This window comes from Gossypium hirsutum, chromosome A10, assembly GCF_007990345.1.
Source record: "Gossypium hirsutum isolate 1008001.06 chromosome A10, Gossypium_hirsutum_v2.1, whole genome shotgun sequence".
NCBI classification, from domain to species: Eukaryota; Viridiplantae; Streptophyta; class Magnoliopsida; order Malvales; family Malvaceae; genus Gossypium; species Gossypium hirsutum.
Genome location: NC_053433.1, coordinates 89,014,241 through 89,027,831, shown reverse-complemented (window position 1 = coordinate 89,027,831; position 13,591 = coordinate 89,014,241). Strand labels below are relative to the sequence as shown.

General features: G+C 34.8%; 1 protein-coding gene and 1 long non-coding RNA gene across 2 annotated transcripts; both read left to right on the top strand.

Annotated features, from left to right (window-relative positions):
• Positions 1 to 9,344: 9,344 nt before the first annotated feature.
• On the top strand, positions 9,345 to 11,168 carry LOC107896879 (phospholipase A1-IIdelta). The gene has a single exon (XM_016822176.2). It carries the CDS (start codon positions 9,642 to 9,644, stop codon positions 10,896 to 10,898), a length of 1,257 nt encoding a protein of 418 aa, XP_016677665.1. The 5' UTR covers positions 9,345 to 9,641; the 3' UTR covers positions 10,899 to 11,168.
• Positions 11,169 to 11,759: 591 nt separating this feature from the next.
• Positions 11,760 to 13,304, top strand: LOC107896878 (uncharacterized). Its single transcript, XR_005903347.1, has 2 exons — positions 11,760 to 12,544; positions 12,693 to 13,304. It is a non-coding gene; the product is annotated as an uncharacterized lncRNA (long non-coding RNA).
• The last annotated feature ends 287 nt before the right edge of the window (positions 13,305 to 13,591 follow it).

Sequence of the window (13,591 nt, the reverse complement as noted above, 5' to 3'; positions counted from 1 at the left end):
AGCTTTTAATCAAGTATAAAGGTGGCACCATACGAAGCTTTATACGGTCTTAAATGTCGAATGCCGTTGTACTGGAGTGAGCTCAGCGAAAGTAAGATTCACGGGGTTGATCTGATCAGAGAAATTGAAGAAAAAGTGAAGGTAATTCACGATAGTCTGAAAGCAGCTTCGGATCGATAGAAATCATATGTAGACTTGAAACGAAAAGATATTAAGTTTCAGATCGAGGATAAAGTATTCTTGAAAGTGTCACCGTGGAAAAAGATATTACGGTTTTGTTGAAAAGGGAAATTGAGTCCACAATTCATTGGGCCGTATGAGATTATTAAGCGAATCAGGCCAGTTGCTTATCGATTTTCTTTACTGTCTAAGTTAGAGAAATTACATAAAATATTTCATGTGTCGATGCTTAGACGATATCGATCCGACCCTTCACATGTTATTTCCCCAACCAAAGTTGAAATTCAGCCAGATTTTATCGTACAGTGAAGAACCGATTTGAATTTTAGCTCGTGAGATCAAAGAGCTAGGAAATAAGAAAATTGCATTAGTCAAAGTATTAAGGCATCGACATGGGGTTGAAGAAGCTATGTGGGAACCTATGGATGCTATGAGAAATCAATACCTGAACCTATTCACTGGTAAGATTTTCGGGGATGAAAATCCTTAAGGGGGGAGAGTTGTAACAGCCTAGTTTTAGCTAAATCGGAATAGTGGTTTTGAAACCACAAATATGAGGTTTTAAAATTATTTTAAAATTATTTTTGGTGTTTACAGCATGATAGTATGAATGTGTAAAAATTTCGTGACCTAATTTTATCGTTTAATAGCTCAATTAGAGAAAAATGACTTAATCGTGTAAAATGCAAAAGTTGCATTCTACTTGTTAAAGATGCCAATTGGCCTTGGCTTTTAATTATGATGGCCTTAAATGGTAATTAAACCATTTTATTTATGAATGGACAAAGATGGACATTAATATGATGATTTTAATGTTTTAATACTAAGGTTAATATGGTAATTTGGTTATTCAACTAAAATAAATAAAAAAATTATAGTTATCTTTATTTCTTCATCTATAGCCAAATGTTAAGAGAAAAAAAAAGCTTCCATGTCCATCTAGGGTTCGGCATATTCTTGGTTTAATTAAGGTATGGTTTTAGCTCGGTTGTTGATGATTTTTACGTTTTTTAAGATCATTGCTTTGTATTCTAGCTAGCCCATGCCTTAATTTGGAATTTTTTAATGATTTTGTGAAGTGTCATTGATGAATGCTTGAGATTTTGAATGTTTTATGATGAAAAATGAATATTTGTTGATAGTTATACAAGTTTTGTTAAGTGATTTTGAGTAAAAATGCCTATTAGGGGTTTAATTGTGAAAAGTGTAAATTGAGGGGTTGAAATATGAAATAAATGAAAGTATTGGGCTACTAGGGACCTATATAAAATTCGGCTAGGCTTAGGTTTAATGAAATTTCATGAATTTTGTGTATTTGTGAAATAAGGACTAAATTGTAAAAAGGTGGAACTTTAGGGGCTAAAGTGTAAAAATGCCCAAATATGTGTTTTGGACTGAATTGAATGATTTGATGAATAAATGATTTAATTTTGAATGTATATAGATCAAGAACGAAAGATATCAGATTTAGATCGGGGAAAATCAAAGGTTATCGAATAGTCGATCCAGCCCGTTTATCCCGAATACAAGGTAAGTTCATATGCAAATAAATGTCTTTAAATTGAATTATATATGTTTAATTCTCATTGAAATGCTATGAATGTTGAATGATCGAATACAAGTAAGAGTCGACAGGGTTACAATATCTGAAAATATCGTACGAACCTTAGGAATAGTATAGGATACGAATGTCATGACATTAGGATTAACGGGATGTGATTATGTGTAAGACCATGTCTGGGACATTGGCATCATTATGTGATTACATGTAAGACCATGTCTGGGACATTGGCATCGTTATTTGATTTCGTGTAAGACCATAGCTGGGCTATCGGTATCGATATGTGATAACATGTACGACCATATTTGGGATATGGCATTGTACAAGCTATATGTGATTTCCGAGTATCCTTAACAATTCCAAAAAGGTTTTACGGCCAAAGTCAAGTCGAGGAAAAATGTGTGAATGAGTTAAGTGACTCAGATACGTATGAGATTCATACAAGTATTGAAAAGGGAAATATTTGATGAATTCACTTATGATATTGAATATGTATACATTGAGAAAGGTTTATGAGCTTATATGTGCTTACTCATAGTTTGCCTATGGATGGAAATGATGTTGATTCATGTGGTAATTTTACTTTTATATGACTTACTAAGCTTTTAAAGCTTACTTTGTGTGTTCGTTCCCTGTTTTATAGATAATCAAAGCTAGCTCAGACTCGGGGATCATCAGGAACACTGTCACACTATCGATCAACTTGTTGGTATTTTTGGTGCTTTGTAAATATGGTATATGGCATGTATAGGCTAGTAATATGATGATGTGTTTTGATATATGATATTAGCCATGAGATTTGGCTCATAAATGATGTAAATGCTGGTGTGTATTTGGCCATTTGGGTTGGCTTATTTTATGAGTTTGGTAAATGAAATATGATGTATATAAATGGCCTTGTGTTTTGGCATGTTTGTCATGGATGTTGTAACGATTAATTAGTATGATTTGAGTAGTTAAATGGATGGATTTTAAATAGCAAGAATTGTATATGAAATAGCATGTTTTGGTTGCCTATAAATGTATTGAAATGATGTGGTTTTGGTTTGCTTGAGGAGGGTAAGAAATGTGGCTTAAACCAAGCCTATTTGCTCCCCACATAGTTGAATACACGGGCGTGTGACTCGACTGTGTATCTACTGAAACTTAATTAAACAAGTCAGTGAGTTACACGGCTTAGACACAAGGGCGTGTCTATTGGCCGTGTGTGACACACGGGCTAGCACATGGGCGTGTAGCTGGCCGTGTGACCCAAGTTAGTATACCCTTCAAATTTCACACGGCCAAGGCACACGGGCGTGTCTCTGGTCGTGTGATGCAAGTCAGTATGTATGTCCTGCTTCCACACGGCTTGTAACACGGGCGTATCTGGTGGCCTATCTTAAACATTCATGGTCATTATCTCATCATAAAATAGGTTCTGTTCGAAGGGCAAACTTAAATAATCTAGGAAGCCTATCTTCATTTTATTCCCATAAAAAATAAATATACAATAACATCTAATCGAAAGGATATATACCTCTCTTGTGAAACATTATGAAAAATCCAACAAGTAGCCATCAAGAAAGGCCTGTCAGCTATCCCGGTGGTACGATGAAGTCATACAATACGTCTTAAATGCAACCTACAAGAGGAAGCATAAAACTCGTTTCTAGAAGAAACAACAGAAGGTAAATCTTGGCCTCCTACTAATAGCGTCTGGTCCAAACACTTTGTGTAACACCCTTTACCCGTGCCTGACACCGGAATAGGATACGAGGCATTACTGGACTTAAACGTGAGCAAGCATACAAAATTGGGCCATAAAATTTTACCTAAATTAAAACCATTTATTAACAAGCATTTCATTCCTTATATGGGCCCACGAGGCCCAAAACGTACGTTGGTGGTGGTTTGGAACTAAACCGAGGACTTTCGGAGCTTTTACAACACTTAAAAAATTTTTCACATTATAAAGGGCCACACACCCGTGTGGTTAGGCTGTGTGGATTTCACACGCCCGTGTGGCTTGGGACACGCCCGTGTCTTTAGCCCGTGTAACTCTCCGATTATGACGTCATGCACAAAATGTGGTCACACAGCCAAGGCACACCCCCGTGTCCTTAGACTATGTGGCGAATTAAATTCCAAAATCAAGTGCAGACTTTACACGGCTTGGGCACACGCCCATTTTCTGAAGCCATGTCTCTCATACGGCCAAGACACACAGTCGTGTCTCTGCCCGTGTGTTTACTACTGAGCATTATGTTTTGTATTAATAGGGATGCAAGGGACACACGGTCGGATCATACGCCCATGGGGCACACACGGTTTAGACACACGCCCGTGTGTCTACCTGTATAGGCCACTTTAAGGCTATTTTCCAAGCCAAATGCCACCCTTATTTGTTCAAACACACATATACAAATAAGCAATATTTTTTTTTAGACTTGCATGCATGCATTTTCACACCATCTTATACACACACATGACATTCATCAACATTCAATCATCAATAACCATAGGTCATATCATAATGGAATTGACACATACATAGATGAATAGGTTTACAACCCAATAATCATTATGAGCCATATCTCATGGCCATACACAAAATGAATCAACTATCATTATAAGCCAACACATTTGGCTAGACCAATATGACGTATAATAAAAAGACTAGGTCCCTATACATGTCATACTCAAAATGTTGAGTTAATTATACCCAAATAATCCAATCGATAGTGTGAACGAGCCCCTGACTTACTTTGATCCCTGAGCTAGCTTGGCGATACTATAAGACAATGGAAAAGAGAGGGGGTAAGCATAAAGCTTAGTAAACTTGCATGTAATTAATAAGGAATAAGAATATGCATTTCCATACACATACATAACATAACTTGACTCATCTCATTCTCAACAATCATTATAGTCATACCCTACCTCATTCAATTTACATAATATTCAATAGAACTCAATATCATAATTTCTTTATTCTTCTCTTACCGAATTTTTATCATTTCATATTCCCAATACTACGAGCTTGGCGTACATACCTGTACCCTTTCAACATGATCATACATCGTCATTTCTCTGGCACATCATCGGACTGCCCATTGAACCATTTGGAATACTAACGAATACTCAGGAAACCCCGTTCACATAATAAGATGCCAACGCTATATCTCAGATATGGTCTTACATGGGATCACCACTTGATGCCAATGCCATGTCCCAGACATGGTCTTACATGAGATCTCATATGTTGATGCCAATGCCATGTCTCAGACATAGTCTTACATGGGATCCCATATCAACGCCATAACCTAGATATGGTCTTACATGATAACACATACCGATGCCGATGGCATATCCCATATATGGCCTTATACGAGATCTCATCAACCCAAATGTCGTGATATTTGTACCTTAAGTATTCCTAAGGTTCAACAGGCTTTATCACCTTAATTCTTTATCAGACGATATCAATAATACTCACAAAGATAAATATACAATTCATGCAACATTAAATGTTAAATACATAATAGGATGCTATACCAATTACACATAAACTTACCTCGGTACAAAATATGGACAACTAATTCGATTTAGTCCAAGATCTTACTCTTTCCCCGGTCTAGACCTGGGCTCCGTTTTTCTTGAACTATAATAGAAAATTTCACTTGCTTAATTACCACATTATTCAAAACAGCCCATAAATCATTTTTTGGCAAAATTATAGTTTTACCCTTAAACTTTCACATAATTACAAGTTAGCCCCTAGACTCATAAAATGAAATACGGCCAATTTCTTTGTTACCCAAGCATAGCCGATTCATATTCCCTCTTATAAAATCCCACATTTTTCATCAAATCACATTTTAACACCTATTTTTACATGTTTTACAAACAAGTCCTTTTAGGTGTTTTCACGAAAATTGCTTAGAAAAAGATGTTCATATACCACCAAACTTCCATATTCCTCCATTAATGATTGAAATACATGCATGATACACATGGGTAAATTTTTGAACATAAACCCTATCTCAAAATAATGGTAGAAATAGCTATATTATGCTTCAAGGATCTCAAAAAAATCAAAAACATAAAAAACTATCACCAAAATGACTTACATGTAGAGGGTTTATTGTGCTGAAAATTTCAAGCTTCCATGGGGTTTTTCTCCTTAAAATTTTGGTGGAAAAAGATGGAGAAGAAGATGACCATTTGATTTTTTTATTAGTTTTTACTTTTGTCATCAAATACCAACCCATACCCAACTTTTGACTTTTCATTTATTACACTTCATGTACAGCCATACACATATATAATGGCCTAATTACTCATTAAGGACCTCAAATTTTCAGTTCTATAGCTATGTAACACCTTTAGCTAATGGAACAGAACTTTCGCATTTTACGCGATTTGGTCCTTTTTCACAAATTAAGCATTCAAACGGTAAAATTTCTTAACAAAACTTTTACACAATCATATTATCATACCGTAGAACTCAAAAGGATATTAAAATAATTTTTTATGACCTCAGATTTGTGGTCCTGAAACTACTATTCCGACTAGGCCTAAAATCAGGATGTTACATTTTGCTAATGTGATGCGACCCCTTCGGGATACTAAATTCGTACTTATGGTGATTCTCGAGTGAACCGCAACATAATTTTAAGTTCTTCATCTCCTGATGAGTCATAGAACATGGATAACTAAGGCTGACAGTAGGTTCGTCACTTCCTCTCTCGAACCTCCTAGCAGTAGATCAGTCAAACTTTGTAAACATCATATTCTGACTCTCTACTACCTCTCTTAGAGGAGCATGACCAATATGACCACCACCTCTTCCCTAAGTTTTGCTAGATTTTTTTCTTCCCTAGCTATTTTGTAGCAATTATTTTGACAAAATGGTGAAAATAACTCTGATAACAACAAAAATAAGAATTGCCAAGTGAATCAAAATGAAAGAACTCCAAAAATGCATAAATCATTCAAAAAAAGACTAGTGAAATAACAATTACAGAAATTTCAAAAAGAAAATGAGGCAAAGTAATATCAGAGAAGAAAACCCAAAGAATATATATAGTTATCTCTTAAAATGTATCGTTTCGAAAACAAAATGACATCCAATAGCAATTTACCACCTGCCAAAAGATTGTTGTTCATCATTATCACGACTCCCCAAAAACATAATCCTCAAAATAAATTTATGGTAGAATCTCAAATGTTTTGATATAATGTTTCATCATAGAATAAAGTCACTATCTGGAACAACCTGGAAAAGAGGAATTTACTAGATCAAAGTGTCTCGAGGAAGGCCACTTTATAACCCTCCTCTTGATTTTGAGTGGGGATATTGTTATACCCCTATCCACATTAAGATATGGCAAGCGAATAAGATATCTAAATAGTAAGTCTACCACTAGTGGCAAGTTGGAAGATCACTTACAAGCTCACCCTTTCGGAATAACTATTTGAGCAATGGATGTCCTAATTGTCATTAGGAACATGAAGCCATTGGTCACCTAACATCACATGGGCCCAACTGCTTTATCCTAGCAAAATCAGAATGAACGATAAAATTTTTTCTGTTACAGACATCCTCATCCCATCAAAGATATCCCTCCCACGCATTTCGTAATGAAGGTTAGATGAAAGTCCAACACGTTAGCACCATCTTATACGAGACCCCTACCTTTAAATTGCTAGAGTATGCCCAAAGAGCAATCATAAGATGATTGTAATCATATACTTGTTTTACCTTATTTGTTAATATAAGGCATTGTCATTGTTATTTCAGTTTCTTTTTCTATGTGTATAGATAAACTGATTAATAATAAAGTCTTGAGAATAATATGATTATTCTTAAAAGGTTCTTAGTCAAGTATTATTGTAGGCTTGGACAATGATAATGCATTGAGGCTAATGTGTAGTTGATTGATGACAAAGTATTGTCATTGACAAAGGGATGTCAAAATTGATACATGAGTATGTGTTAGAGAACAACATACTGGAATGACCCGCTATGATTATGTTTCTTGGATTATTATTTAATAGTCACAACATTACTCATAGTGATAACTATATATATAATCCTCAGACTTGAGATTATCATTGTCTCATCATCTTGAGTCGTATATTTTGACACACTCAAATGTCTACCATAACAGGTTATACTATAAAAACTGATGTTGGGTATACCACAATCTATGTAGTGGGATATGCTTGATCAAGATAGGATTTGTTCCTCCTACATAATGGAAGCAATATCTTAAGCCTCTTGATGGAGTGAGATTAGAAATGCATGGTCAGGCTCAAATAAGTTGATATGAGATATCACACTTATTTGTTTATTGTAGCCTACTCAGAATATCAAGAAATATGATTTTGGACTATACAAGTATAACTATTCCATGACTTGTGTCCAATCTAGATATTAAGGATAAAAGGATATAATACATGAAAAATTATCACAGAGAGGTTATGTCGAATTTCGACTTCTTATACTTTGGGTAGCAATAATGCATTGCTAGTGCCACTCATTGTTTGTAATATTAGAAACGTTCTAGTATTACTACTAGCGTTACAAGAGCCTCAATGTCACACCCTATAGTAGAAACGAACAGAATCTAAATACATTTGATATTGTATTTAGTTGTCACATGAATTGAATTAATTATTGAATTAAATTAATTTGATAGTTAAATATTGAACATGTTATATGTACAAACTTATTGTACACAAATAGAGAATATAGATAAAATTAATATATGAATTTGATTCATATAAAATATTAATTGTATATAGTTTACTAAAATTATTAATATAAAAATTATAATAATTAATTTCTGTCAAAATATAAAAAAGACATGAAAATGGATATTCTTTAGGAAAGAATATATATATTTTTCTGAATTTCCATTTATTTCTCTAATAATAAGGGAATAATCTTTTTTTTTCCTGATTTATGATATCAAAGAAAATAAAAGGAATTTAATCCCTTAGTATGTTAGGGTTAAAAAAAAAAACAAATCAAAAGGTCTAGCAGCCATTATTAAAAATTCTCTTTGAAAAGTTAAGAGAGTTTTTGTTGTTCGTTCTTTGACTGGATGGATTACATAGAGGCCGAGACGTTATTATTACTAGTAGTTGCTTTTTTTAGTTTCAAAAGGTATAATTTCGATCATTATTTCAACCCAATTCATTCCTTGTACATTGATCCATGGCTGATGATCGTCGGAATTTTTTTCCATTGCGCCATACCGACAATCCAACATAAATACCTTAAAGTACAACGAAGAATTGATTGACTCTTCAAGAATACTAAGTCTACACCCTTTCAAGACTCTTTTAACCATAAAGCTTTATGCTATTTTTATTATCACTCTTCATAACCTTTGTCTCTCCGCTCCGATTGAGTGAAACAACCTCCTCAAGAGTCACTCACTCCTTTAAACTCCTCCCTTGTTGTACACAATATCAACGATCATTTATTAATGTATATTTAATTATAAATTTAAACTTTTTGAATTTTGGATAAAATTTATCTTGGGCTCATACTTGAATTGTTATAAAGCTTGCATTATTAAGAGTTCGTGCTAAGATTGGCCTTGAGATGGAATAATTTTGAGCTCGAGTTTAGATTTTTTTTTCTTTTTTATTTATATTCTAGAATTCAAACATCGGGCTCCAATCGTTGAGCACGGAATAAACGTGCTTTCTAGGTCTGATTTGTCCTGCTCTGTTTTGGCAGCGATAATAGTGGGTCATGGGAGCGCCATATTGTCATCCGGAATATGGCTTTTCTATCTCATAAAATAGTACCTATCTTTCCCCTTCCGATCAAAAGATAAAACGACCAGGGCCACAGAATTCCTTTCTTGGTAGCCTATCCATCGGTGGCAGTCAGCTGCTCATGGCCGCAAATCAAGAAGCAGAACCGTCATGGCAGGAACTGCTTGGTAGCAAAAACTGGGACTCGCTGCTGGATCCTCTTCACTTCTCACTTCGCAAACTCATCCTCCGCTGCGGTGACTTCTGCCAGGCCACATATGACGCCTTCAACAACGACCAAAATTCCAAGTTCTGCGGTTCAAGCCGCTATGGCAAGTCCTCTTTCTTCGACAAAGTAATGCTGGAATCTGCCTCCGATTACAAAGTAGAATCGTTTCTCTATGCCACTGCTCACGTCACTCTCCCTCAAGCCTTTTTGCTCCACTCCAGGTCAAGGGAGTCCTGGGACCGCGAAACAAACTGGATTGGCTACATCGCCACGACGTCCGATGAAACATCGAAAGCTCTGGGTCGCCGCGATATCTACGTAGTGTGGCGAGGAACTACCAGAGACTACGAGTGGGTTAATGTTCTTGACGCAAAGCTTGAGCCCATAGAGCCCCTTTTGCGAGTCGACGGAAGTAGCAACAAGGAAATGGGTGATAGTAGCAGTGACAGTGACAGTGACAGTGATAATGAAAATGAGAAGCCGAAAGTGATGCTTGGTTGGCTGACGATTTACATTTCTGATGATCCCAAATCGCCTTTTACAAAATTAAGTGCAAGGGGGCAACTTTTGGATAAGATAAAAGAGTTGAAAGAGAGATATAAAAATGAAAATCTAAGCATAGTGTTCACTGGGCATAGTTTGGGGGCTAGTTTAGCGGTTTTAAGTGCTTTTGATGTAGTTGAGAATGGTTTAGTGGACAATATTCCTGTGGCAGCTTTTGCTTTCGGTTGTCCACAAGTGGGGAATAAGGCCTTTAATGACAGGATGAAAAGGTATCCAAATCTTACAGTTCTGCATACAAAGAACATAATTGATGTCATTCCTCACTACCCTAGCGTGTTGTTGGGGTACGTTTATACGGGGACTGAACTGGTAATCGATACCAGGAAGTCTCCAAGCTTGAAGGACTCAAAGAATCCCAGTGATTGGCATAATTTACAGGCAATATTGCACATTGTAGCAGGGTGGAATGGACAGGAAGGAGAGTTTGAGCTGAAAGTGAAGAGAAGTTTGGCTTTGGTGAACAAGTCTTGTGCGTTTCTAAAAGATGAGTGCTTGGTGCCGGGTTCATGGTGGGTGGAGAAGAACAAAGGGCTTGTGAGAAATGAAGATGGGGAGTGGGTAATGGTTCCAGCAACCGATGAAGACTTGCCTACACCTGAAGCTTAAATGCATTTGGATTACCGTCTTTGGCTAGTAATACCTTTATTTGGTCTATTTTTCTTCCTTTCGTTATGTTCTATTTTGTTAACTTTGCATGTTACTTGTATGTCTTGGTCTACTCGAAGGAGATTAGGGATGGTGATTGCTGCAAATACATGAGATCAAGTGCTATCATCCAGTATAAAATGTATCTGTCTGATGCTAAATTTAGTAATCTGTCGAATAAGTTGCTGCTTTTTTTTTGGGGGTATAAAATAATAGAATTTATATTTGATACTTAAGTTATCCTATAAATTTATATATTGAAAGTGAATTAGGTAATGCAATTAAAAATATTGGAATAAGATTAAATTAATAAAATATTATTATTTGATTAAGTTTTGCCAACAATTTCTTGAACTAGTGATAAGAGTATTATGTTATAGGTAAGAGGTTAGGTTTGATTTTATTTTATTTTATTTTAAATGTGCTAGGTTTAAAAACTCCACGAACAAATTCACCAAAAAAAACAAGCAAATAGAGTGATTGGTTGACAAGTGTATTATATGAAATATTAGAAAACAAATATTTAAAAAGAGAAACACATGGCAATAATTTCTTAAAATTACTTATGGCATAAAAAAATGAGTATATTGTTAATATATCAAATATTAATCCTTAAAATTAAAATAATTAAAAAACTTGCAAGGGAGTAAAACAAGATTAAATAAAAATGATTTAAACATTATAAAAAAACATGCTGAGAAAATCATAAGTAAAACAATTGAAATTTGAAAATGTTGAGATAATTAAATTAAAAATTAATAAAAAATCATAAGCAGAAAATAAAATAAAAAATGGAATCAACAACTAAAAAATAATAAAAACTAGAAAAACCTTTACCAAAAAAAATTGAAATTTTACAACCACGGTAGTTTTATCAAACTTTGATGTTTGATTAAAAAATAAAAAAAATAAAAAAGTTGAAATAGAAAATGTAAAAGAAAAAAACCGACTGCTCTAAATCTAAAAGATTTAAAAATAGTGGTTGCACACCAAAAATGGTTAAAATATTATAAAAGGAGAAAATATCTTTCGCTATTTTATAAAAGAAAAAAAAGTTAATTAATGGGAAAATGGACTGCCTAGAAACTAGTTGGGAGGAATAGGAATAGGTTACAGCTCCCATGACCAAACTAATGTTTGGTTGGCTGTAATCTCTATTACCACCTATATTGACTCTGTTCCTATTCAAGGAACACGCTGCATAACCATTCCCTTCCTTCACTACTGAATAGAGGTATTGAATAGGATTTGTTTTTTTCCTTTTTAATTTTTTCCCTCACCTTTACCCTCCTCCTTCAACGATAGCCCTTCTCACCCAACCATCATCCTTCCTTCTTCTTTTTCTTTTCCTTTTCCTTCTTCCTTCTTTTTCTTCTTTCAAGGATTCACTGCTTTCAGTTGGGATCCAAGTTTGCTGTTGTTGATATCTGATCAATACCATCCTGCTCGGCAACAGTGGAGTTCGCTGCTTCTACTTATCTACGCTTCTTCTCTTGGGTCTAGCTCGTAGATCCACCACCACAATCAAAATCGATTTCCTAGCTTTCGTTTCTCTTCTCGATGGATCCCACTTCTCTCCCTGCTGTCGTCATCGACAATGGCTCTTGGTACTGTTTATCTTCTTGTTTTTGTAACTGAATATTACCCTAAACTACGTGCTCACTACCTGTTTGGTGAAATTGCCTAGTTATTTTAGACCCTTATTTTTTTGTTATTATTCAATTGGTTCTTTTTTTAAAAAAAAATTGTTTGCAGATATTTGTAAGATTGGATTTACGGGTAATGTAGAGCTGAGTTTTATTCAACCAACAGTAGTAGCAGTTAATGAATCTCTTTTAAATCAATCTAAAGCTTCTTCCAAATCTAATTGGTTAGTTTAGTATTCAGCTGGGGTAATGGCCGATCTTGATTTCTTCATTGGAGATGAAGCACTCACGCGATCACGATCGAGCAATAACTATAACATTATCCATCCCATTAAGCATGGCAAAGTGGATAATTGGGATGCTATGGAATGATATCGGCAACAATTTATTTTTAATTATTTACGGTGTGCTCTTGAGGATCATTACTTTTCACTGACTGAAAGTCTACTTACTCTACTCCTAAGAATTGAGAATATATGGGTAAAATCATGTTTGAAACGTTTAATGTTCCAGGGCTTTATATTGTTGTGAATTATGTCCTTGCTTTAGCTGTTGGGTACTCTACATATAAGGTTTGTGACTGGTTAGTGTTCTATTTTCTGGTATTATATATCTTCATGTTAGTTGTTTTCTAGTATGTTAGATGAATCAATTAGGGTCCTTGATTGTACATGATTTTTAGTATCTTTTATATTTATAAACTACACCTTTTAAGGTTGAATCTTGAGTGTGAATGTTGGTTCTAGGATGGTTAGGTATTCATCAAACTACTAGCAATTGATTTAAATCCATTTAGTGATAGAGAAAGAATTGGCATATAGATTATATCACTGTTCCTTAAGAAAGGTTAAACTTTTTGCTTAACCTATTGCGTTAAATTCTCCATTAAAAATAAAGTTGTATGCTTAGAAATATAATTATTATGATTTATAAGAAACTGTGCAAATTTGAGAAAAATTTGCGACCATGATAGCATCTGATACATCTGTAATCATAGTAAACATGTAG